At 43.6% G+C, this 27,862-nt stretch overlaps 1 protein-coding gene across 1 annotated transcript in view; it reads right to left on the minus strand.

The window, feature by feature from the left end:
• Positions 1–18,372: 18,372 nt before the first annotated feature.
• PLCXD2 (phosphatidylinositol specific phospholipase C X domain containing 2) overlaps positions 18,373–27,862 on the minus strand; it is a 43,203-nt gene continuing 33,713 nt past the window's right edge. Inside the window, exons 3-4 of the mRNA XM_060149349.1 lie at positions 26,257–26,498; positions 18,373–18,532 (exon numbers count right to left, since the gene is read on the minus strand). Coding sequence (XP_060005332.1) covers positions 18,373–18,532; positions 26,257–26,498 — 402 coding nt within the window. The remainder of the gene's footprint in view (positions 18,533–26,256; positions 26,499–27,862) is intronic.

Below are 27,862 nucleotides of genomic sequence, written 5' to 3' on the forward strand. Positions count from 1 at the left end.
ATAGCCTTTCATGAAGCTTACAAGAAGGGACATGAGCACAGGCACCCAGTTAGCAACGGGTGAGCAACCCTGGGCAAGCAGCTGAGGTGGGTTAGGGAGGGGCAGGAGTCAGAGATGCACCATTCCCTCCGCACCACAGTGAATACTTCTAGTTTGCTAGTCATCCCTGGAAATTCCAAAGTCTTTTTTTTTTTTTAATAAATCACTTTTTCTACTCAATTTACAGTCAATTACTAGTTTATTATCACCAAGGAATATTTATTGAGAATTCGTAATCATCAGAGTACTCTACAAATAATTAGAGGTGTATTTATACACACAAAGAGACCCAAACAGGGGACTCTACAGAGGCTGTGGTTTGGCTCACTTGATAAGTTTAAGACCTCTAAGATTATTTAATCCTGTTTCAAAAATAGCACCTAACATGTTTCTGGGAAAGAGTGGGTGACTATTGCAGAAGTGAAGATGACCTGTTGAAAAATGTTTGTGGTTCTTCACAGGAAGGATGCAGATGGTAAAGAGTTGAAACTGAGTCACCAGCAAGAACTTTAGAAACCGGCACCAAGGTGCAGAGCAAGACACTGGTGGAGTCAGGATCGGGATGCCTACAACTGGGCTATGTTTTATGATCTATTTGTTGGATTGCAAGTTACCAACACAACTACATTCTATAATAATACCTCTTCTCAGGGGCACTTCCATTCTCCAAAGAGAAACAAAAAGAGTTGAATTTTGGTAGAGAACAGTCAGGTTTGGGGAAGTCTAGCCATTGGTTCTTGCCTATATTCGGAATTCCTGTCTAGGAAGCAGAGCTCAATTTTGTGGAATATGTATGTTTGAACTTGAGGTTGCATCTCCTTTGAATTGAGATATGGGTTTTCCTTTGGTCAGAGAGAAGTCTGCTTTCTGGTCGGCCTTTGGGTTTTCTCTCTTCTTGCTACCTGCTCACATACTAACCACAAATTTCCAGCTGCTTACCTTGTGAAATCTAATGAGAGCACCACAAAGCAGGTCCCATGGATGACAGCCATCATTATCCAGAAATAAACAAGAGGTCCAGCTAAATGCACCATATAAGGCTTATTTTAAGAAATGAATCCTTGAAAACATCAGCCCAGCGATGATAAAAAAGAATTCTGCCTAGTTAGAGTTCTCTGCAGGAAGGGTTTTTGATATTGCTTTGGCTTTAGGGAAAAAAAAAAAACAACACTGGACTTTATGGGGGTTACCTAAGTGCACAGTGAAACTGCAAATTCAAACTGTTTGAATCCTGTCCTCCAACTACAGAGGTCTTATGTGAAAACAATCTCATTTTCCTTTTGCTTTCTGGGAAGCCCTCCAAGGTATGGTGAATTGCCAGCTTTTGTGACCTTTAGTTTCTTAGCTGCTCCCAAGGGAAACTTGACCTTGGAACTGTAGAAAGGAGGGAAATAATTTTCAAGCTGGTGCAGGGCAGGGGCAGAAGTTTCGTTCTGTTTTCTCATTGCCCAAAACTTATAGGTTCTCCGGCACCAATATCCTTAGAGCCTCTGAGGTCACAGAAATGAGGACAAAAGTTGTGATGAAGATGTGTATGAACCCCAAGGCAAGGACGCGGACAACAAGACTGCCACATGGGATGGAGACTCAGGTGACCAACCAGGTGCAGTTCCCAGTAAAGCATTAGGAGTAAAAAAATGATTAGTCCTGGGCTTCCCTGGAGGCGCAGTGGTTGAGAGTCCACCTGCCAATGCAGGGGACGCGGGTTCAAGCCCTGGTCCGGGAGGATCCCACATGCCACGGAGCAACTGAGCCCGTGCGCCGCAACTACCGAGCCTGCGCTCTAGAGCCCACGAGCCACAACTACTGAGCCCGAGTGCCACAGCTACTGAGGCTCACGTGCCTAGAGCCTGTGCTCGGCAACAAGAGAAGCCCACGCACCGCAGCAAAGACCCAACACAGCCTAAAATAAAAATAAATAAATTTATTAAAAAAAAAAAGATGATTAGTCCTCACCCAGATTCACAGTTGATGCAGGGCTTTCTGACTCCTCATAGCATTTTAAGACAAATGGAATTCACAGGGCACAAGAATTCCTCCTGTAACTTTCGTTGGCTTCTATAGGTATTGGGACTATATCTAGGATGAATTCTCAACCTCCTTAGCTTTCCTACTATTTGGCAACTGCTTGACTCGTGAGACATTCATCTGGTTGCAGAGTTAACCAAGAGAGGACTTGTGTACATCAAGAGACACCACGGGGGCTCTGTAAGCCCTACTCACATACACTGTCCCCCAGGCATGGAATAGATTAGGGGACAGTGATTTGTTACCACTGATTTCTCCAAGCAAGAATTTCTTTGAGATCTTATTTTGCTGGTGGGCACGTGGGTTTAAAAGTTTTTGCTTTTGAGGCAGATTTTATTAACAATTAGTGTCTCCATTTCCAGTACTCAATGAAAATCTAATTAGAGTAACAACATGACCATACTGACCCGATAGAATCCCAGCCCAAAACAGTCACTATCTGAGTGGGTCTCTGTAGCCTGAGAACAGACTGTGTAGTCATTCGGCACTTTTCATTTCTGAAAATAGCTGTGTCCCATTCTTATCATTTGTAAGCCTTAGGAATCCAGAGAACTGTTTGTGTATTAGAAAAAAAGAGCAAAGACTGTGGAGTCCCGTACCCTCTGGGACGCACCAGCTGAGTGATATTGAGAAGGACACTCACCTTGAATGAGTCTCAGGTTCCTTATTTCAAAGGCTATCACCAGAAAATGACACTTCTCTTATGAAGATTAAATAAAACCATACTGGAAAGTTTTGACATACTTAGCTTTCTCAAAGACAGAAATTTGCAAAAATAAACATCAAGAAAATCCTGGTATAATGCATAAAAATTTTGTTTGTATGTCACATTAAAATCAAACAAACTAAACAATGTTTGTGAACCAGGAGAGAAAAACAATTTTCTCTTGCAGTTTCAGAAAGGGATAAATGTGCTAACCTGTGGGCAATTGTTTGTGCATGTGTGTGTGTGTGTTTTGTGGTTACTTTCCTGGAGGAGAGGAAAACCACTGTGATATTGATTTTTATACCTGTATAGGATCAAGGATACTATGGGGGGTGTGTGTGTCATAAATATATACTCTGAGGATCCAAGCACATAATTTAGAAAGGACTCCTTAGTCTTTTACACTTAAAATACAAACAGTATAGATACTGTTGGGTGAGTATTTTTCCCGGCGTGTAGAGAACATGGGTTTTGGAGTCAGATAGGCTCCAACTCAAATTTCACCTCATCTCACTAGCTCTGTGACTTGAGCAAGTATTGCAAATTTCTTATAGGGATTAAATGAAAAAGAAATGAGGACAAAAAAGCAATAGTTCAATTCCTGGTCCTAAGAAGCACTGGATAAAAATGAAATGTTGTTATTCATCTTTATATTTCAGCTTCAACTTTTCTCTTTATCCTAATGTTAACAAAACATTTTTTTATCCTGTTTATCCTAAGTTAACAAAAATGAAAGCATTTGAGTAGAGTTCACTCGGGGCCAGCTGTATAAAAAAAGGGCACTCAGTGGACTTGGTGATGCAATCCTTGTTTGTAATGCCTTTGCTATCACACTCTTAGGTATGTATGAGGTGGGTCAGTAAAAAAGAAGAAACTCTTTGTTCAAAGTTGTTTAGCCAACCACATTTCATGATGGCATTCCTTTATCTTGATCTTGTAAATGCTCAGGAATTGTGGCTGCTTTGGAATGTCTACCAGACAGCTAATGGAATTTTTAGGATGAATCTGAAAAAGAGTGCAAGCGTCTTTGTCCAAATCCATTGGATTTAGATGAGTGGATATTAGCTGAGGTGAAGTGAAACAGTAATTAAATTCTTCAGTTTTCAGAGAAAGATTAAGATGGTGTCATTTTTCCCTGGAAATAGTGCAGATGTTGTATTTCAGTTGGGGCCCATGAATCTCTGAAGGGAATGGGGTAGAGATCTAGCCTGAGAATTGCCTGGGTTTCCTTAGGAAATATTCGGGACTGGGAAGACCCCAGTGACTGCCACCACTAGAACTGGGAACACTTCTCTTTGCTGCTCACCCACTCCTCCCTTTACCTCCCCTCAAAGGAGGTCCAATCTAGTCAATGCTGGCCTTTTGGTTACAGTGGTACCCAACTGGCCCAGGGCATGGCACATCCAAGGGCCAGTGGAGAACCACTGACTTTGTTAGTCAGCCTTGCTTTCCTCAGTGACATTCCCACCCACCACCCAATTTAAGCTCCTGCATGTGCTTAATTCCATGGCCACTTGGGAAAACCAGTGGGTTGGGAATGAGGCAGAAATGAGTAGAATCCTGGCTCAGCCTCTGACTGAGCGAACCTGGGCAAATTAGTTACCTTCTGAGTTCTAACTTCCTGACATGCAAAAGGAATAATACCGTCTATCTAGTCTAGTCAATCTCAAGAATAATCTCCCTCCACCTAACATCCAATATGCGTGAAGAGGGAAGAAAAGCTGGGTGTATGTTCAAGGGGCCACCAGAGTTTTGGCCAGATGCTGCACAGAAAGGATAGGTAAGACCTAGTGTGGGACAGACAGCCTACAGGACTGTGGGTAAATCTGGCCAATGCATTTGAATGCACTGACACCCTTCCCCCTCTTCAAAACTACCTCCATCGTTATCTCCAAGAATTCTCTGGAAACCGGCCAGATACACACTTACCATTTTACTGAGCTTAATAGTGTCACAGAAATCAATCAGTTTCTCATAATTCTTCACCACATTCCTGGGAATTAGCCCCAGATTCATCGAAAATCACACATGGGGTTTGTGTCTGGGCTGCACTCTCAGTGGCCTCAACTCCTGCTTCTAGTTAACTGCCGGAGCCACTTAAAACCTCCAGCCACAAACTTCACCAGAGGGGAGTCACTTCAGTTCCATAAATGATTGACAAAAATAGTGTCAAACATTGGGACTTCCCTGGTGGCACAGTGGTTAAGAATCTGCCTGCCAATGCAGAGGACATGGGTTTGAGCCCTGGACCGGGAAGATCGCACATGCCGCGGAGCAACTAAGCCCGTGTACCGCTACTGAGCCTGTGCTCTAGAGCCCACAAGCCACAACTACTGAGCCCACGTGCCACAACTACTGAAGCCCACGCGCCTAGAGCCTGTGCTCTGCAACAAGAGAAACCACTGCAATGAGAAGCCCATGCACCGCAACGAAGAGTAGCCCCCTCTCTTTGCAGCTAGAGAAAGCCCGCGCGCAGAAACGAAGACCCAACACAGCCCAAAACAATAGTGTCAAACATTACCAGGTCAAATACATGGCCCAGTCCCTTCCTTAAAGGGAGTTCAGAAAAATAGGGCCTCCCTACCACCAGGCTTCTAATAATTATAAAAAACAGGAACCACTGCACAGACCTGACAGACATATGCTGTGACAATATGACAATGTTTCTAGAGGAGTTACATTCAGGCCTAAAGAAGAGTGGATCGTGTTCACTAAGAATATTTCTGGAATGTGTAGACTTGGAGGGGAAAATTCCATGTTTTTGAGGATTATGTAACAACCTCAATCCCCCCCTAGACTAATAACTTATTCTAGAGCTAGTCTATTTCTTCCCTATAGACTTCCAGCAGCGGGAGAAGTTTCTCCAAAGTCATGAGCTCTTATGTCCGAGGTGGTGTCAGATATCCAGCTTGTGTGCTTGCTCACGTTTATTATCGAGCTGGGAAGGACCCTGCGGCATTTACTACTCTGGGCAGGGTAAAAATGTACTCTGGTCTGGAGGCTGTAGCTTCAGAGAAATGTATCTTCTAAGTTGCCTTGTGTCCATTCTTTAGAGAGAATCAGGCAAGGGCTTTAGCGGTCCTCCACCAAAGGTAGGAAAGAGCCTGGCATCAGTAAATGATTGACCTGCTGCCTGGGGTGATAAGCTTAGGTAAATAGGCTTGATTCTGCTCCAGCAATTTCAAGACTTTTAACTCCCTAGGTTCCAAAGCAGAAAAATGCACATGGCTTCCTGGGATATCCTGTCTTTTGAGGTTTACAGCCTCTGCATGGACTGTGCGTTCCTCAGAATAATTGCAAACTGTCCTCTTTGGTGTATTTTGAAGGTGAAAAGAATTCATGCAAACGAAATTCTGGAACAAAGCCATGTTTGCAGAGCCACGATCGATGGAAGAATTTCAACAAATCACAAATAGGATTTTTTATGATGAAAGATTTTTTTTAAACTTTTGAAATATGTAGAAGAACAGCAGCAATTTTCAAAGGAGAGAGAAGCTGGAAGAAAAATACAACCCACTTTCAGAATATGTTGGAGGACAAATCATTTGATTTGCCCGACATACGCCCACATCGACCACACCTCCTTCAGCAGAACATCACCCGAGACATGCTGGCTGCAAGGTTGGGTCAAGCGCTTGCTTTGTGATCTCCAGAGAAGGGCCTGTGACCAGACAGATCACCTACCTTGACTGCTGCTTCTCGATCTGGATTCTTCCCTCAGCTTTCTTCCTGGTTCAGCAGGGGCGGTCTGAGACTGTTCCAATCCTTGCTGAAGATTTTGGGATGTTTGGAAGAAGCATCAACACAGGCTTCTACTTCTCCCCCAAGCACGAAATTGAGATGTTCCCCTGTTTCCTTTCCTGGTCTCTCTGGCTCCTGGACACAGTGGTCACGGGCAGCAATTTGCTTGCAGTCAGGTATGTTGACAGATGTGAAGGCGGGAGCTCGTGCTGGTCTCAGCTGCCTGGTCTGGCCAATCATTACACACCAGGTCAGGCTCTCAATCCTGCTCAAACCCAACCAGAGATCTAGGTGACACAATCAGACAGCAGTACCACAGGGGGCAAAAAGCAGGGTCTGTTAGCTATTGACAACCCAGAAAGTCAATTACCTCATTCCCAATGGGTCGGGAATGAGGCAGAAATGAGTAGAGTCCTGGCTCAGCCTCTGACTGAGCGAACCTGGGCAAATTAGTTACCTTCTGAGTTCTAACTTCCTGACATGTAAAAGGAATAATACTGTCTATCTAGTCTAGTCAATCTCAAGAATAATCTCCCTCCACCTAACATCCAATATGCGTGAAGAGGGAAGAAAAGCTGGGTATATGTTCAAGGGACCACCAGAGTTTTGGTCAGTTTTGGCTGCACAGAAAGGATAGGTAAGACCTAGAGTGGGACAGATCTGGATCTGTGAAGTAGACAACACAATTATATCTGGGAGAAAAATCCCCTTTACTTCATTCCCTTTTATTTTAGCAATCTCAGAAGAGAATTTGGAGGTCACTTTATCAAATCTTATAGAACTTAATAATGGAATGTCTTCTATCGAATTCCTGTCTGGTGGGAATCACCTGGAAGTTCCTTGAACAAACATGGCTGCCACTTCCTGAGGGCGCACTCTATGTTAAGCATTTTATATATATTGCCACAAATCCTCATCATCATAACCTTGAGATTTTATTCTTCTTTGTGGATGAGGGGACAGAGACTCAAAGGGGTAATTGTTGGGCAATGAATAGGTGCTGGAGCCAGGATTTGAAGTCAGGCCTGCTTTCAACTCAGTATCAGTGTGAACGCACATTTCAGGATCCACTCTATGGCAGGCTGAATAAGAGCCCCCAGAGATGTCCATGTCTTCATCCCCAGAGCCTGTGAATAAGCCACCTTATATGGTAAATAAGACTTTGCCTATGTGATCAATTAAGGATTTTAAGATGGAAAATTATCCTGGATCATCCAGGTGGGAATAATGAATCACAAGGGTCCTCATAAGAGGTTAGAATCAAAGAAGATGAGATGACAGAACCAGAGTCAGAGGGAGATTGAAGATGCTACACTGCTGGCTTTAAAGATGCAGGGAGTTGGCTTCTAGAAATTGAAGGTAAGGAAATGGATTATCCTCTAGGGGCTCTTGAAGGAACACAGCCCCGCTGGCCCATTTTAGACTTCTGGCTCCAGACTGGAAAGATAAGAAATTTGTGCTGTTGCAAACCATTGTTTGTGGTTACTTTGTTATAACAGCAATAGGAAACGAATATACACTCTCTCAGAAATAGTCGTTATGATGGTGAGCTCACTAGCTCACTCAGCGTCCCTTTCCACATACGGATGCTTTCTATGAAGCCGTGATCTAACTTCCTGAAATGGCAGCTCATGAGTTCTAGTTCTTTCCTGCACATCAGGCACTCAGGGAGGCAGCTGGAAATGATGGAAAGGGACTCAGAGACCAAATTCTAGTGTCAGCTCTGCCTTAGGCCAGGCAGTCCTCTCTGGTTTTGTTTCCCCTCCTGTAACATGAGCAATGGCACAAATGTTCTTTGGTCCCTTCCACATCTAAAGTCATAAGATTCTAAAATCTCAGTCATAAGTATCCCTGTCACCTTTCTCTCAATCTTTTCTAAACCCAAGCTTCCTGCTTTCTCATGAGACGTGACTTCCAGCTTCTTCACTCTCCTGGTTGCCCTTCTCTGGGGAGGCTCCGATGTACCCATCTGCCTCTGAACTTGTGCTCAGATCTGTGCCTCGTGCCCAGTCATCTCTCCGTGTCTGCCAGTGGGCCTGGCTGCTCTGGCTTTCCCACCCTCCTCTCTTGCTAAAGCTCATCTAACTGTCTCTTAGGATCCTTTGGACTTGACTTAGTCTGTTCCTTTTTATCTCGTTCTATCCAATCTTACGTCTTGAAAGAGAGCACTTTTAGTGAACAAATGCGTGAGTCTTAATTTAGTTCGTTTTGTTGTCCTAGGAAGGACCAAGGCTTCCTAGGGCTAGCCTCAATTAGCCATCTTTGCTTGCTTAACAACATTTAAATGATAATTCGTTCTCATGGGCACTTGAAAGGCAATGGTATATAATCTTTTAGCATCATAGATTCCTTGATGAAAGCTACGGATCCTCTACCAGGAAAAAGTGCATATACGTGGAAAAGTTTGTGTTGTTTCAGCGCCTGCGCATTCTGGCTCTACTAAAGCATCCCACCACCCCCGCCGTAGCTTCCCCACCCTGTCTGGCAAGTTAGTTCTACACTCACAAGGTTGCTGGTGGGGGACACTTTTGTAAAAGGCAGTCTAATGTCCTATATTTCACAGAGATCTGGAAATGAAACTCTCTGCGCCCTGACTGAGAACATACCCACTGGGGATCGAGGCAGGAAAGTCTTTAGACAGCAGTCCCTTTAGATTAAATCCATCTGCTTGCCTAAGGCTTCTTTGGCACGATGTTACTTGTCAGAGGCTGACACTTCTGTGTCCCCCTTCCCCACCCACCCATGCTGTCCCCAAACACTGCCCAGCTGTGCAAACACCCTGGGCTGACCAGCACTTTGTTTTATTGGCACTTGTCCAGGCCATCCCGGGTGAGGTTTGAGGCACATGGGCTTTGGCCACTGTCCCTCCCTTGCAACCCTCCACTCTCTCTGAGAATGAAAGGTTTCATGTCTTAAAGATAATAACACTCCTTTAGTCATACTGAGCAGATTAGCAGAGGGGTAAACAAAGAACATGCTGCTGATCAAGAAGAATTCCTTTGGGGGGGAAAAAAAAAACACAAGAAAAATCCAGGACATCCAAGCATCCCAGCTTCAGGGAGTCACAGAAAAGGAGTCACTTTCGAAGCTGGAGGAATGGGGTTTGCTCACTGCATTGTGTGCTAACCGGGTGCAGCCATCTGTGGGACTGAGTGACTCCAGGACCTCTTTCCCCCAAGTTTAAACTGCTGCCCGGACAACGTGGAGAGAAGATGGTCTAAGCGCGGACCTTCTGCAGGAAACACGAAGAAAGTTCCCTTATGAAAAAAAGAGGTGATTCCCTATCTCAAATAGTAGTTTATTTATGTATTTAGTAAAGATGTTCAAAAAGAGCCCAGCCAAACCCAATTCTCGGCAAAAGTGTGGTAGAATCAACTGCAATAATTTTCGGCCCGGAAAGGATTGTAAGCATAGATCATTCCCATAGCTTCTTCACAGTGGACTCTCAAAAAACTTAAATTTATTATTATTTTTAATTTTTTTTAGGTTTGGAAAGGGCTTTATGCTATATAATTCTCTCACAAATTCACAGTATATATTAACAGAGGCTCTGAGGAGTCTGCTATAAAGGAATCAGGTTAGCTCTGCTTAATCCATCTTCTCTCAAAGCCAATGTCAACATTACAGCCAGTATTATCTTTCTAAAATGTAAATGTGCTGAAAATGTTCATTGGCTCACCACTGTCCTCAGGATAAAGTCCAAATCTCCTAGAATGGGTTATAAGACCTCTTGAGATCAGGCCCTGCATACCTCTCCAGTCTGTTAACTGATTCTTTATTCCCTGTATGTCTGTGCTCCAGCCATACTGAACTATCTGCATATCTACGTTTGCTCTTTTTTGTGTCTGTGCCTTATCACAGAAATGCCCACCTTTGCACCCACACCTCCACCCCACGAGGTTAACTGCTACTTATTAGTCAAGGTTACTTACATTGGAAAACTTTTTTTAAGCCAGTATGTCATCTCTTCTACCTTTTCATATCACTTATCACACTGTATTGTAATTGCATGCTTACTTATTTTTCCTATCCCTGCTCTTCTGTAAGCTCCTTAAGGGTATTTCTAGTATTTTTTTTAAACTTAAATTTATTTTGAAAGGAAATTTTATATCACTCTTGAAAAACCCTGGATCACTTTGCTACAGAGAGAAGGTAACCAAAAGATAAATACAATACAAAATGATATTTAATGTTCGCTAGATACTATTATCTTTTTTGTTTTTGCTGAACAAACAAGGGTCAAAGAGATTTTTGTCACTAAGCTGAGACTTTCGCCTCAACTAATCAGAATGGTTAAGTGATTAACGATATTAATGCTATTAGGATGTGGCCGCTTTCCACCTTACATCATTTTGCAGACCACCAGTGGTATGAATCCCACTCTCTGAGCAATGTATCAATATATTTGGTCCAGGGATTGTGCCACTTTCTCTTTCACTGTCTGAATGTATCTGCTTTCTCTCTCATTAATTGGTTTCTGTTAAATCATTTACCAGTAGACACAATGGTTAGCAGTCAACCGTGTAGAAGAGGCTGTGCTGGGTGCTCTTTGGAGGGGGTGGGTGCAAAGTCCCCACCCTAGTATTAAGACTAATAGTTACTCGAGTATTTACTATGTGCCAGGCTCTGTGCTAGATGCTTTCCATATATTTTCTTGTTTGGACTTCTCAATAACCCTTCATAGTAGGTATTATTAGTCCTATATCCTATATACTTAGAGATATTAGTTTGCCTAAGATCACATGGCCAGGGCATGCTCTAGTTGGGACAGAAATCCAGGTCTATGCATCTCTGAAATGCCTGTTCTTAGTTTCTGTGCTAAATAGAATGTTTATAACCCAGCTATAATATGACAAATTGTGATTAGATATTAAAGGGTTCATATATAACGCAACAGTTCCATTGTCATAGGGGCAATGTTTCAGCCCAAGTGTATGTTCAGAAATTGAGTCAGACTGGTAGAATCATTGCACTTTCACCACGCAGGTTACACCTGCTTCGCTTATGTTTGGACACAGCCCTATCTACATTATGTTGTTTTTTATTAAAACCAAATGGAAATGACTGGAAATGGTACTTATCAAAGCCAACCAAAGTACAGTATGGTAGACTTACTACACAATAACTAAAAACACAGGCAGAAAATTCTGACTATGACTATGTTCTTCACTTGCTATGATAACTTGAATAGAAATATAATTATCCCTAATTACCTGTTCTAACATTCAACTATATGAAATGAATAATTACTTAGAATTAATTTGATTTCTGCTAAATTCATAAACAGGACTTTCACCTCAACTCATTATTTTTGTAGGGGATAGGGCAAAAAGAGAAATTCACCAAAACTAAGTGGCCTCAGATACTCTATTAAAAAGAATTAGGAATGAGGAGAATATTGAAATCTTCATTGCCAACAGAAACTATAGGCCCACTTTTATTTATTCCTTGTATGCTCAACACATAATCTCCACATTGTTCTATTTCTGGGCATTTGGTGACCATTCAGAGTAACATGGGCCAGAGGTATTGGTCAAATGAGAACATGAATGTAAGTAGGATCGAGCCTAAGCCTAGTACAAATAGCTGAAGTGCTGAGGGTGAAGCTTGGAAAAGCATGGGTGACAAGACTGTGTACATTTCATGCACAGCTCATTTGGGGAATCGCAGGCCTGTGCAACTAATTCCAGTATGTGTGAGACAAAGCTGAGAGGGTCTTCATCCAATATACTATAATCAGGCTTTTTTTTGTGTTTTTTTTGCGGTACGCGGGCCTCTCACTGTTGTGGCCTCTCCCGTTGCAGAGCACAGGCTCCAGACGCGCAGGCTCAGTGGCCCAGCCGTGGCTTACGGGCCTAGCCGCTCCGCCGCATGTGGGATCTTCCCGGACCAGGGCACGAACTCGTGTCCCCTGCATCGGCAGGCGGACTCTCAACCACTGCGCCACCAGGGAAGCCCAATCAGGTATTTTATTGACGTTGAGTCTGTAACTTTTTAAAACAAAATTAGAAGTGGGCCAATAATAAAATTTGCATACCAACAAAGGAAAAGCGCCTGTCAAAGTTTTATATTTATTATTAGGTTTAAGCCTATTTAGGTAGTTCAAATCAAATACAAGAAAAGATATCATGTCAGCATATCTACTAAACTTTTTTCACAGTTAAAATGAGGTAATCTGGCTTTACAATGTTTTAGGTTGAATTAAGCAGTTTAATCCAGGTTACCAGAAAGATGGAGAGAGAGATATTTGAACAATTATTTCCTAGGGGGAAAAAAAGCCATGTGAAATGCATATGAATAAGATAATTATGCCACAAAATACATTTCAGAGTATCAAGCAGCATATATGTAAAATTTTCATTCTAACCTTAAAAATTGGTGTAATGTATTATTTTTTTACTTAGCAAACAGCATGCATTGTCATATAAAACAAGCATAAAGAACAAAATATAATATCTAACAGAGCATTTATCAGGTTCACATTATCATCTGAATTGACCAAGATTTATTTTCACTTTGACAATCTCTGTACCTTCTAATCAGTGAGGTTAATGATTACAGTTGGCGTATACACAATACAAATAATGCATACATGATCTGCACGTAATACTTATTACCATTAGGGTGGAAATTAGTAAGTATAATAGCAGTAAGGTACCACTGTTTCTAGAATATGTTCTAAGATTTATCATATTGATAGGATAGATTTATGACTGAAGTGTTATTAGTGCTCTAACCTAATAACAAATGTAAAACTGCAAATGTACAAAGCTACGGAAGGCTTATTTGACTTCTCAAAATGCTGTGCTTCTCGTTGGGCTCAGAGTTTGTGACAAGTCCCGACTATTTGAATGAAGTACTGGCCCCAGGTCTGGGGTCCAATCAGGTAAAGTTCTATTGATGGGGTTCGAGTAGGGGTGCAGAATAATGCCTTTGAGGAGAGTAAGGTGCAAAAACCACTGTGGTAAGAGTGCATTTGCACATCATTGAATGTATGTGCTTTTTATTGTAAGTTTCGCCAGCATCCTGTGATTAACAGTAATCAGCAGCTGGTCAAGGGTGACCAGGAGACAAGAGGAGGCAGTGGTATATTCCATGACGGAGATGAGAGGGAAAGATATGGAAAATGCCTCTAGACTATTGATGGGGGGTACTCAGTAGACTGTGGGATTGGATTCCCAGTGAAGGGAAGGAAAATATTTTATCCAAACTATGAGGCTTAGAAACAAGTTTGAAAAGTCCTAAGAACAAGTTTTGTTGGAGAAAAGACTAGAACACTATATCCACTGCAGGATAGAGAGCGTTACCTTAGGATACTTTTAGTGTCTAAGACTGTGCCAACAACATCAATAGCATTTTGTACACTATTCCCCTGGTTTAGGGCCAATTCAGTGATGACAGTGCCATTAGTGTCATTATTTCTAGTAGGACTCTGGGGAAGCCAGAGGATAAGGGGACAGTGGAGCTCTCGGAGCAGTAAAGAGCTGTTCACTATCATTTGGAATTAAGGGTAAAGTTTCCAGCTAATTCACTTATCACCCAATCAGTTCACTCCTGTGTGTCCCAAGGCAACATTTGAGTTGACACAGCTCTGGTAGCAGATATTAGGAAGCAGTCTGAGGCAGAGGGGCGAGATAGATGTACAGGGAAGTTGGCGGAATTTAGGGGGACAGCCACGTTCTATGCCATACAAAATAAACTTCCTGTCAGTTTGGACGTTTTATGTTTTCAGTTTCTATTTATTTCCTTTTGGCATAACGTGACTATTTAGCATGTATTTGGGAAAGCTCACCTCCCTAGCTCAGATATTGCTTTCAGCCCCACTCATCTCATTTGACGGGTCACTAAAGGTGCCACTGGTGGACAAGTCTGTCGTCCTAAGCCACTCTCTTGATAAATGAGCTCTCTACACATCTCTACACATCTCACACAAGGAAGACTACTGCCCCTGTACACGCTCTGCGCACAGGCATTTAACCTAATTATTAGGGACCTGATGTTTTGGGGGAGCTAGTTGAGTGTGGTTTGCAAAACAGCAGACAGCATTTTTATTCCAGATGAAAGACCCAAGGCAGATTTAGTCCAGGATCGCTTCTCTGCTCTGCAAGGGGAGGGGGGGTCTCATGGCTGTGCTCCCATCGTTAGCCCGTTCCATTTCCCAGAACCTATCAGCGAAAGTCTGCAATTAGCCAATGAAGGCCATTACAGAAACTTCATCTGTGGCATGAACTAATTCTGTAAGATGGCCTAAATTTGTATCACGCTTTTGCTTCCTAGGAAGCAAAAGTTTTGTCTCAGGCTTAATCTCTTCTGTTTCTCCACCTTTAGTTTAGCACTAAGCCCCCTAGCTGGATTGTATGTAATAATAATATCTCTGTGGGCAGCACTTCAGAATAAATGAAAGTAGAAAATCCTGACCCACCATGAAATGCATTTAATTCCAGAATGCTCCACTACATTGTCTTATTGAACAGAAAGATAAACATTTTTTTTTCTGTGGTACGCAAACCTCTCACTGTTGTGGCCTCTGCCGTTGCGGAGCACAGGCTCCAGACGTGCAGGCTCAGCAGCCATGGCTCACGGGCCCAGCCGCTCCGCGGCATGTGGGATCCTCCCGGACCGGGACACGAACCCGTGTCCCCTGCATCGGCAGGTGGACTCTCAACCACTGCGCCACCAGGGAAGCCCCTAGAAATATAAACTTTTTGATGAGAATATAAGGTCATGTTAGAAGACGTAGGATTCTTAAGGGTGATCATTACCTGGGCTCAGATCTTGTGTTTTTGTTTGCGTTTATATAAAATCCTGGGTTGGGCTATGGCTTAACTGTTCTCAAGAATGCAGGGGTCTGGACTCAGCACTAAGGAAAATAATTACACTTAATTACTATAGAGTCTCATACAGCAAATACGTAATATTTTTGGCATAACCCTTTTAGATCTGCCATTAATTTAAAGTTTAATATTCAATAATTTATCATTCCCTTCCATCAATTCCATCTTGACCTCTTTCTCCAATCCTAAGAATATCTTCTGTACCCATGAAACCACAGTGGTACCTCTAAAAGGCTCAAAGTTCAAGCCTTTAAACACTGCTCTACTCTAACTGCAACCTGTGACTGTCCCCTTTGCCACGAAGCCATGGAGGTGTGGCCATGTGGGAAGTGGTCCTGGGAGCCCAAGAAGATCTCAGTCTACATTTCAGAATGTGGCCCCAAATCCTGTGAAACTAAAGTCCTCTTTTGCTCAATCAAGTAGCTTTTTCGCTGATCTTGAAGTTCATTCTGAGCAAATATGATAGCCTTGTTTGATCCGAAAAATCCCAAGACCTTGTGAGAATAAGCGATGTGATCAGGTCACAAATTTTTATTGTTGGCAGTTGCAGAATGAGTCATAGACCTAAAGTGTCTCTTCCCTCGGTCCCATCACTGAGTCTCCTGCTTGGCCTGAGGTCAAGGAGCAGAACACACACATCCTTTACAATATATTAAGCAACTTGGTCTTGGGGCAGAAATTCTGCCAATTCAGGGGTGTTTACCAAGGGTGAACTGTAAATAATCTTCCTCCTATCTTCCAGAACTCCTGTGCAGAATTTCAGAATGCAGGTCAGGCTGGCAACCCAAAGCAGCAGGAAGGAGTGAGCGCCTGGCCCCTCCACAAAAAGCAAGACTCCATGCGTGCGACCTTGGTATGGTTTTCTGTGCTTTTTCGTCATGAACATCGAGGTGCACTTAAATGTTACAACCCAAGTGAAGTGCAACTATATATTTTAACACTAAAGGAGAAAATCAAGTAAACATTTCACTGAACAGTCAGCAGCCCTTGGGTGTTACTGGCATCCTGTGTAGATACCTGTCAACACACCTGGCCTCATAGCACCAAGCGTCTGGGCAAAGCTAAGGCTCAAATAAAACAGCAGAATAATTCTCCTCTTGCCTCCATATCTCTTTGCCAAGTAACAAAGGGCTTGAAGAAGGGAAATGATCTAGCCCCTAGCAATTGACCAAGTATTAAAATCAAGACAAAAATGAAATAATGACAACACAAATAAAACCCTGAGGGTAGGCTAGGGAATTTCAGAGCTTGTCACTGCAGTTTAATATCAGAATCGAAGGAAAATTAAGAAAGTGAGGGTACTCACTTTCTCACTCCTTTCCAGAGAAGGCCCTAAAAAAACTGACAATAAAATCCCAGAACCATCTCTGGCGAGGGATTCAAATGCAAGAGAAGGAACAGTTAAACCAGAGGCCTTTGCATTGTGACGTCCTCGGCTGGGGCTTAAATTACTTTAAGCAATGTAAAGGCTGGAAGACCAAGTGTCGGGGGTGTGCATGTGCTCTTAGCAGCTCAGCTAGGACACCCCCACGGCAGGCAACATGCAAAATCCAGCCATGAGCATCGGAGAACAGGTGTGGGAAGCTGCTGGGAGGTGGTCCAACCATCTGTATAAAGGCACACAGCCGTCTGGGATTCCGTATTATCTTTCAGCCTTAAGGATCCAGAAGACGACACTTCCTTAGGGATTCTCAGAGAGTTCTGAGGAGCACTGAAGTACACACACTCCCGTGGCCAGTGTTCTTTCTAGCACCTTCCTTTTCATCGCTCTTCTAGAGGGTTTTCCTTAAAAACCGAGAGCTCTTCATGACCCATTTCATCTTCTGTTCCAGTGCACGGCTTGGTAGTGGCTTCTCGGGTCTGGACCACACCCACACACGAACACCGTCTCCAGCGTGATGGGCTGGGGTGGGGGGCAGGACGTCTACAGCATCTATAGTAGAGTCAGAGGTCGCTCATGGTCCTGAGATGCGTGGTCCTGTGGAGGGGAGGAGGACCGTGGCAGCATCTGGCCTGGGTGAGAAAAGTTCAGGAAGCTCCTTTGTGAGTGCTCTTGAGGTAAGAAGCACTGAAGATACTTAACCTATAAATAAATAAAAGAATAAATAAATAAATAAAACACAAGAGGGCTCTTTATAGATAAGCACCTCTTCTCAATAATAATAAAAAAATCCCCTCTTGAGTTTCAAAGCCCTCCTTCGGTGGTGATTAGTAGGCTCAAAACAACCTGCAGAAAGTAGAACAATCAAGACACAAACTGGAAGTGTTCCAACACTGTATTTCTCACGGGATGACACACCATCATCCTAAATGTCCCCGAGGTAGTCTTGTTTTCAAGGAGTTACAGAACAGCTCCAAACCCACTTGTTTCTGATACCGAGGACAGTACGCACGGTTTGTCTAAAGAATGAAGATGACCAATTACCAGCACAAGCACTGCAAGACGGCTTGTGGCTGAAATAGCTTGGTGATAAATACGTCTTACTCTTGGGGAAGAAGTGGTGACGTTTAACACGCTTAGAGAAAACTGGTGCTTGGCCTTTCTCCCCTCAGAGCCCCAGGCTGGTGATAGAGCCACCGCACAGGGCAGTCCACACCTGCCACGAGCCCTCCTTTGGATCAGGAATGCCCTTCTGCTTCAGCCTTCTCTCTGCCTCAAACACAACATCCCAGAAGACAACAGGGAACTGGGCCAATTAGGGGACAGTCAATACCCCAGTGGAACCTGGAAACCCCACTTCCATATTACATTCAACATCATATGCCGTTGGGGAGATGCTGACCTTGATCACATGAAACAAGCTTTCTTCCCTCGGACTTAAGTTTTTACAAAGTCTCATTTGGGAAAAATGCAATTAAAAGCCCTGTAATTTTATCCAAATGGCCCTGTGAGGAGGGGAAAAAAAAATATCCCCTCCTCTGACTCCCTTCACCATCACTGCCCAGGGGCCAACTTAACAAGAAACCCTTCAGAACTCTAGCCTGGATCAACAACTTCAATATTAGGTTAAATAACAAGTTAAATCAGCATTTAGCCAAAGCTCTATCCTCCTGTAGGAGGTCATTCAATTCAATGACAGCTGTGGCAAAGTCCACCAGGTCCACGAAGTCAGACGTGATGATGTTGACACCCAGGGCTCCAGGCTTCTGAGTCTTCACCCAGTCCAGGATGGCAGGAAGATTCCTACACAGGAGAGTGTTGGGGCAAGAGAGAACAGAGAGCAGCGTTGAGAAACGGGAAAGAAAACATTTCTGTTAATGTAACAAAAGCGTATCAACAGAGGCATAAGCTCATGGTGTCATAAAGGGACACCAAATTTGTCCCTTTAAGCTTAAATCTTTTTCAGGGACAGAGTGATGTCTAGTCCATTAGAGAACTGTACTTTTAGGGTTTCTGTGCTGGAAGAAGAAATTCTTCGCCTCAATCACCAAAGACATACCATGTCAACAGGACCTTGAAAAACTAAGATCAAGAGGCTAATTATTGGTGAGTTCTTTAATTTTTTTGTACCACGAAATTTTATCATGAAACTTTTCAAACATATCGCAACACTGAAAGAAATTTACAGTGAGCATGTCCACCATCTAGATTCTACCACTAACATTTTACTATACTTGCTTACCATATATCTGGGCATCAATCCAGCTTACATTTTTGACAAATTCCAACTGCAAACATCTATGACACATTCCCCTCAGTATCTCAGCATGCAGATCTAGGGTTCAGTATTTGTTTTCAACCTGTTTCCCTTTTGACGTAATGTTTATACCCAGTAAAATGCACACAGCTTAAGTGAACACTGGTTGAGTTTTGACAAATGTATATATATAACCCATACCCATCTCAAGGTATAGAACATTACCAGCACCCCAGAAGGTTCTGCATTCACCTTTCCCATCGATCCCTGCCCCCATTCTTCCAGAGGCAATAATTATACTGTTGTTGTTATTGTTGTTTTTAAAAAAACACAGATTAAATTCGCCTGGTCTAGAATTACACATAAGCCATGCATTCCTGTGTGTGAGGCTCTTTCACTCAGCATTATGGTTTTGAAATTCATCCATGTTGTTGCATGCATCAGCAAGTTGTTCTCTTTTTTAGTCATTGGATAGTATTCCATTGTATGAATATACTGTAATTTATCCATTTTCCTATTGATGGATAAATGGACTGTTTCCAGTTTTTGGATATTATGAATAGAGCTGTTATGGTCATCCTTACACAAGTCTTTTTTGTGGACATTTATTTTCATTTCTTTTGGGTAAGTACCAAAGAGTGAAGTTGTTTTATTATATGTTAGGTTTACATTTGGTTTTAAAAGAAATTTCCAGATCTTTACCCAAAGAGGTTGTTCCATTGTACATTCCATGAACAAAGTATGCGAGTTCTGTTTGCTTCACATCCTCTCTTAAATTTGGTGCTATAAATCTTTTTAATTTTAGCTGTTCTGGCGGATGTGTAAAGTTATCTCACAGTGTTTTAGTTTGCATTTTTCTGATCACTAATGATGTTGGGCAGTTTGTCATGTACTTATTGGCCATTTGTGTATCTTCTTTGGGAAGCATCTGCTCAGTTCCTTTACCCATTCTCTCTTTTGCTCTTTTTCCTTTAATTGTTGAGTTGTAGATGTTACTTATATATTCTGGATACTAGCCTTTTGTCAGATACGCTTTTTGAATATTTTATCCCCACCTGTAGCTTGCCTATTAATTTTCTCAATGGCATATTTTGGTGAGCTGAATTCCTTAATTTTGATGGAGTCTAATTTATCTTTTTTTTTTCTTTTATGGTTTCTGTGACCTAAGAAACTTCTGCCTACTCCCAAGTCACAAGATACTTTCCTGTTTTATAATTTTAGCTTTTATGTTTAGATCTAAGATCCATCTCAAGTTAATTTTTATATATGGTGTGAAGCAGGGGCCAAGGTTCACTTTTGCCATATGGATATACAGTTATTCCAGCAGCACGTGTGGCTTCTTATTGGACCAATGCTTGCTCAGTTGTCTTACAAATGCAGTCTGTCAGTCTCATGTTATAATTTCTATGTGAAAGCCAGAATGTGATCCAAACAAGCTCACAATTCAGAGATGTAAACAAACGATGACAGTTTAATGTGATAGTTCCTATATTAGTAGTAAGTGTAAAATACCACGGGTGGTATAGAGGAGGGAGTAATGAAGTACTCAGCTTTGCATCATGGTGACAATAGCTCACTGAATACTTGCGACACTGAGGATGCTATAAGGAAGACACAAACCAGGGCTTACGTTTTGGTTAAGAGACTGGAGGTTGTTTTTAGGAAGGATTTTCTCTGGGTAAAAACTGAAAATAAGCTAAGTTTATTTCTTAATGGCCCCTTTCTCTTCTTTTGGTAACACTGTCCTTGGTTGTCATCTTCTCCCCGCCTTGTGCCTCTGAAGCTGTCTTCTCTCCTCTGAGTGTACATTCAACTTCTCAGTCTCTCTCTAGGCAACCCTGTCAAGGCCTTGAAGCATTTTGTCCTTCTCCACTTTCTTTTCCTTTTATCGTGACAACTGTAATCAGTCCTGGGTCTCTTCCCTCGCTCAGCAGACTCTATGATCAGCCATGGGCTAAAACACATCTCACAAATTGATCTGCATTTTTATATTCATAGCTGATTATGACTTAATAAGCCAATATCACAGGGGTACTTCCATTCTTAACTGGAACTCCTGACAATTTAGTAGTACCCTTGATTTGACCATAACCTATTCAGTTTCTCTGTGCCTCAGTCTCTCCCCCTGTAAAATGGGGATAATAATAAAACTTCATATAGATTTGGGGGAATTAAATAAAGTAATATGTGTAAAGTACTTAGAAGAGGGCCTGGGATATAATAAGTACTCTGTAAGTGTTGGGGACCAGAGAAGGAATCATAAATGGTAGAGATTTGGGGGTGGGGGTAAGAAGACTTCCTAAAGTGGTCACATCCTGCTGCTTAGGTGACAAACTGTGTCCTGAGAGGGAAGGGTCACAAATGCAGTCATCCCTTGGAGACACAGACCTGGAACACAGAGGGGCCCGCACGAAGGCCACAGCAGCCCTGAGCCTGATGCATTTCACCTTCCTTTTAAAAAATCCGCTGGTCCATGTTTAAGTATGAGACTCTGGCACCACCTTCTGGTCATCACGGGGAAATGAGAATGAAAGGTTTGGTCAAGGCACCTCCAGCCGACTCCAGCCAGAGCCAGCCCGTGGAGGATCCCTGGAGGCCTGGAGGCCGAGCAGAGGGAAAGGCGAGCACCTGTGGTCTCCCCTCCGTGACAAAGAGCTCTGTGTCAGCTACGGGTTCTCGTGTCAGCCTTCCCCAGGGCAAGGATCAAATAAGCAGGATTGCGCACAAGGATCGAATAACGAGGAAATGCAGAACCCACTGAGCAGGGGCCGCTCTATTCTCTTAACTCTTGGCCTTCACCAAGACCTCTTCACCAAGACCTCTTTACCAAGATTTCTTTACCAAGAGATCAGTGCAGACGGCTGAGTCAGATACTGCTGTGGGGCCGTGAGGCACTGAATCCCAAGGGCTGCAGAGCAGCAGCTCAGAAGCTTCCCCCTGGCTTAGAGGCCCACTGAGAGCAGGGCTGGTCCAGTGCAGGGATGGGCATGGCATGCCTGTCTTGTGCCAGGCACTGTGGGAGACGCTTTCCTGTTAAGACTCCATAATCTTGTGCGGTTTTATCAACCCCACTTATCTGGTAAGACAACCCACAGCTCAGAGACCTCAGGAAATTTGTCAAAGGCGGTCTGTTTTTTTTTTAAAGAAGATGTTGGGGGTAGGAGTTTATTAATTAATTAATTAATTTTTGGCTGTGTTGGGTCTTTGCTTCTGTGCGAGGGCTTTCTCTAGTTGTGAGCGGAGGCCACTCTTCATCGCGGTGCGCGGGCCTCTCACTATCGCGGCCTCTCTTGTTGCGGAGCACAGGCTCCAGACACGCAGCTTCAGTAGTTGTGGTCACGGGCCTAGTTGCTCTGTGGCATGTGGGATCCTCCCAGACCAGGGCTCGAACCCGTGTCCCCTGCATCGGCAGGCAGATTCTCAACCACTGCGCCACCAGGCAAGCCCAGGTAGTCTGTTTCTAAGGCACTGTGTTAATTTTCTAGGGCTGCTGTAAGAAAACGCCACAGACTGGGTGGCTTAAACAACGTAAGTTTATTTCCTCACAGCTCTAGAGGCTGAAAGTCCAAGATAAAGGTGTCAGCAGTTTTGGTTTCTCCTGAGGCCTCTCTCTTTGGCGTGCACATGGCCACCTTCTCCCTGTGTCCTCACAGGGTTTGCTCTCTGTGCACACCCATCCCCAGTGTCTCTGTGTGTCCTAATTTCCTTGTCCTATAAGGACACCAGGCAGACTGGATTAGGACCCACCCGAATGGCCTCGTTTTAACTTTACCAGTTTTTTTTTGTTTTTGTTTTTTGTGGTCCGTGGGCCTCTCACTGTTGTGGCCTCTCCCGTTGCAGAGCACAGGCTCCGGACGCGCAGGCTCAGCGGCCATGGCTCACGGGCCCAGCCGCTCCTCGGCATGTGGGATCTTCCCGGACCAGGGCTCGAACCCGTGTCCCCCGCATCGGCAGGCGGACTCTCAACCACTGCGCCACCAGGGAAGCCCAACTTTACCAGCTCTTTAAAGGCCCTATCTCCAGATATAGCCATGTTCTGAGGTACTGGAGATTAGGGCTTCAACATGTGAAATTCCAGGGAACACAATTCAGTCCGTAACAGGAACCAAGTCAGGCTTCAACCTTGCGCCTCTGGTTTCAGTCTGTGTCCCCTTCTGCGGCCCCATGCTGCTGTGCCCTCAGGCTTAAGCAAAATTTGCTTTCATCTGATTTCAGTGGGAGTGCAAGGTTTCTAAGAATCTAGGGAAAACTACCTTAGAAATTCAGTCAGAATGGCTATGTTTTACCCCTGCACCACAGCAGGTAGGCGCACCACACAGGGGACACCCCCTGTGCCCCGAGCTCTGGGCCCTCGGGACATCACCTGCACAAGGTCACTCCTTCAAGACTGGGGAGGTAGTTGGCACAGAGAGTCAGGCAAAAGAGGAGACAGAGAAATATGTTCCAAACGAAAGATCAAGATAGAAACTCACAAGAAGATCTTAATGAAATGGAGATAAGAATGGATATATTTTTCATGGCTTCAAGCAAACAAAATCTCAAGTCCAAAGTTGACCTAAGAGTTAGCGGGAAGGGGGGGTTAACTGCCTGCTGAGAAAACCACCACTACATTTATAGGAAAATACACCTTGTCTTTTCCTCTCGGTTAAGCTGATAACTGGTGCCCAGGACCAGTCTGACAGCACCCCGTGTGCCTTACGACAGACCTTCTGGGTGTTGGCTCTCAGGGAAGGCCTGTGACAACTGCTTCTTCCATATGCTTGAGAAATGAAATATTTCCTGCCATGTCAATAAACAAAGGATGTCACAGCCACCAATGACTATACCCCTCAAACGTGAGCCGAGGAAACTCAGGGCTGAAAAGAATACCTGCCATCTAGCAGCCCGCCAGACTGCAGCCACTCCCTGCGGTGAGCCCTGAGGAAACTCAGGATGTGTCAGGATACTGGCCCCAGATGGCTGAGGTGCGTATCAAAGGAATGATTTCAGTGAGCCAAGACTCTTGCATCTTCCGTACATAGAAAAGCGCTAAATTCCTTACCTTGAGATATCTGGTTTTCTTTAATTAGCAATAATCTTCTGATGTTCCCGACAACCTGCCCTTTGTTGCAAAACTCCTCTGTATCCTGGCTTCCCCCCTCGCCTCCTCGGAGCAGCTTCTCAGAGTTATCTGAAACGCTGTCTCCTGGGCTTCAGTCCTCATTCTGCCCCCAATAAAACTTAACTCGCAGCTCTCACGTTGTGCATATATACTTTTTTAAGTCAACACGCTCGTTCAATAGCCCAGGGGAAATGACAGCCACATGTCGTGCTGGTGTTTGGGAACAAACTTGACCAAAGCAGCTGATGTGGAGGCCTAGGAAGCCTAATGCATCTCGGTAACATTCTTGTGACCAGCAGGCGGCGAGATGCCCCAGTATCCTTCCAATCTCCCAGACGCGTGCTTGCAGCCAGCAGGTTAAGGCTCTGGCGTGCTAGGATGCTGGGACTTCGGGCGCGTGCGCCATCGTTACCTCTCAGTGGAAGAGCCTTGTGCTTCATCTGCAGCCAGATTAAAGATGCAGGAACTCACGAGTATGAAAAGCATTGTGACTTTGTGGGTTCAGAATTGTAGCCAGTAAGAGCTGACCGGATTCAGGTGCTAGTGAGACAATCACAGACCAGTGGAGCAGAAAGGAACAGGGCACTGAAATGTGCTACATACAAGTCAGTGCTTGGATGCTGAAAGGGGCAATGGTCCAACAATCAGAAGTCCACGGATGGGATGTAATACTGACTCTTACTAGCTTTGGGGGTCTGGGTCACTTAACCTCATTGGGCCCATCTGAAGTGGGGACAATAACATGCTTTAGACAACGTGCCCTCCTGGAGGCTGGCTTACTTTAAGAACCTAATGAAATCATCTGCAAGAGAGTGCTCTATATTCAGAATACACTATACAGATATAACACATCCTTATTTTTAAAGACTTCCTCTTCCTTACAAGTACAGCACTCTGCACAGACTTTATTATAGTGATTTTCACAGTGTTACATAGAAATTTACATGTTTATTTTTCCCGATAGAATGTACGTCTGTGGGGGCAATGACTAGATTATTCATCTTGTGTCTTTGGGCCTAGCTCCTGTTCATCGCTAAATAAATAAATAATGTTAATCTACAAATTTACCAAAGGCATGAGGAAATGGTATGGATATATGAGCATGTACTATAAAAAGGAAAGTTCATGATTCTGGTCTTGGTTTATGAAACTCTCTCTCCCAAGTTAAGCACAGGTAATTCAGTGAAGACTTAGTAGAGCCACACAGAAAGAGGTTTCTGGTTCTGTTCACGGCCAGCACAATCAGAAGCTCTCAGTTCGTCATCTAAACTCCTGCCAGGTGAACACCTGTTATCAGAAGTCATATCCAAACTATCCAAATAGACAGGGACACGTTTTTTGATGAATCTTTCATTATCTGAACTCTGGTGCTCAGCACCTGGAACTCAGGAACCAAAGTGATTCTCGTAAATATCCCTTGTTATCCAAACATACTGGTTTCCTCAGCTTGGATCGTGAGGGATGCCCTGTTAGCCAAATGTATTTATAACATTCCCTTTATACACAGGCATAGGCATACACACATACATGTACATAGACACAAGCCATCCTTTTTCTTGACGACCCCTATCATTTATTGGTGCCCAGGATAACGAACATCATCTAACACAACGTTTCTGGAGCTTCTCCTGCCTAATTGTACAGTCAGGATCAGTTCTGCTCCAAGGAAGTATCTGAAGCTATGGCATGGTAGGTGGCATCCTGAGCTGCTTCTTAGGACTCACTGTCACTAAGGAAGGGAGAAAGGACATCCTAAATCCTGGGAGGGTCATCTCTGAATCCCTAAGCAGTCTCATTTAATGCTTCTTAAGAGAGTGAGTGCTTGGGCCAGCTTCGAGGGCAGGGGCAGGAACATGATGGCATCTCCAGCCAGACGTGAACGGATTGGTGGTGGCTGAAAGTGCTTTGTCTCCATATTGAAATTTAGAGGGTATTTATGTTATAATATGTACATTTTAACAGAGTGTTTAGAGATCCTTTGGCCACGGTTAATGCAAGACACCTCAAGTACACAACTTTTTCAAATATAAGGTTTTTGGGGTTTTGTTTTGTTATTTTAAATCTTCAAGGTATATGGTTTTACTGCTGTTTGCTGTTTATTCAGAAGAGAATCAAGATAAAAACTTTTTTTTTTTAACCCTCACTTGTGAAAAGGAAGCAAATTCTTACCTATGGACCAGCGTGTTCTTGAGGCCGCCAACCAGGCCCCGGGCGATGGTCTTCACTCTGGGCGTGAGGATCGCTTGAGACACATGGAAGGATCCGTGGGGAGAGCGCTCACTCAGCGTGGTCTCCAAGAAGAGGATGAGCTTGCGCACACTTGTGGTATTTGCCCAGGGTGCGGGGATCTTCTTTCCAGGCCATAGGAAGGGGTATTGCTTGTAGAAGGGACAGTGATAGAAGATGAGAACCTGAAACGTTCAGAACAAATAAAGGAGGGCAGTTCATGAACAAGCTGAGTGTTAACTCCCGGCTTCACACTGATGGATTGCTAGGAGGAAAGGCGCACAAATACAAACACACGTGGAAATTCAAAAATGTTTATATACATATTTTTTTAGAAAAATTAATAAGCAAAGATTTAAGCACTTGCTATATGCCTGACTTGAAGTTTTTAACGTTTTGGGGGTCATGAACACCTTTGGAAGTATGGTAAACTCCTGAACCCCTCTCAGATGGTTTTAAATGAATGTCTAAAATAAAATAGATAGGATTACAAAGAAAATCAATGAGATGGAAATATAGCTATCAACATAATAAGTAAATCTGTAATAAATTAATTAATGTATGCACTTCATAATAAACTCATTAAAAATATTTTGTTTTAAGTCTAATAAGTTCCATAATTTTGAGTAAATGATGAGTATACACAATATTTCAAGATATCTGCACTAAATGAATATCTGTGGTTTCTGTGGGGACAAAGTCATAGGGAGTTGCCAACACTGCCAACACTGCCAACACTGCCGACACTGCCATGGGTGACTGCTCACACATAATCAGTGGTTATACGGATTTTCAGTTAGAGGTTAAAAGCCAGTATGTAGTGCTTTTCCCATCCAAATTCACAGACTTCTTAAATTCTACCCTAACCCACTCCCCTTGGGAACCTCTGGACCCCAGGTGGAGAACCTCAGCGGTTAGTCCTATCTATAAGTTACGACTCCTATGCTCACGAAATTGACCCTTAGCTCTTGGGTTGAGATCAATACACTGAACTGAATTTGGGAGGATGTAGGTTTTCAGTTGCCCGTGCTGACTCTGAATGAAACTGCCCTTCCCGGGAGAGGGAGGGAGTGAGCTATGTGAGGCAGGGAAGACTTCGAGTACCGGATGGGTCTCCAGTGGGACCTCTCAGGATGGTAGTGATTTTGCAAATAATTAGCAAGCCACATCCACGGCATTAATTAGTTTCTGAAGGCAGCAGAGAGACAGGGAATTGCTATTTCGATTGTCCCAATTCAGAGCTCTGATGCTTAGGTTTCCAGAAGTACTATGTTTTTTCTCCTCCCGGGTACCAGCGATTCTTCCCTGGAGGAATGTCCATTGTGTGTATTTACACTCCGTGGACCGCAGTCCTCGAATAGCTGGGCTCACAGCATAATTCTCCTGGCACCCAAGGGCAAGAGCTCTGAATGTGTGTCTTGTTTCCGGGGTGCGTTTAGCCTAACTGCTCCTAAAGGCCTAGAGCTAGGGAGCACCAGGCTCAAAGCACTGAACAGGCTAGTTGTTCTTGCTGCTTTTAATGGCTTTGAGTAATGTCTGACTGCCCGCT

Source organism: Lagenorhynchus albirostris, chromosome 5, assembly GCF_949774975.1.
Source record: "Lagenorhynchus albirostris chromosome 5, mLagAlb1.1, whole genome shotgun sequence".
Classification (NCBI taxonomy): domain Eukaryota; kingdom Metazoa; phylum Chordata; class Mammalia; order Artiodactyla; family Delphinidae; genus Lagenorhynchus; species Lagenorhynchus albirostris.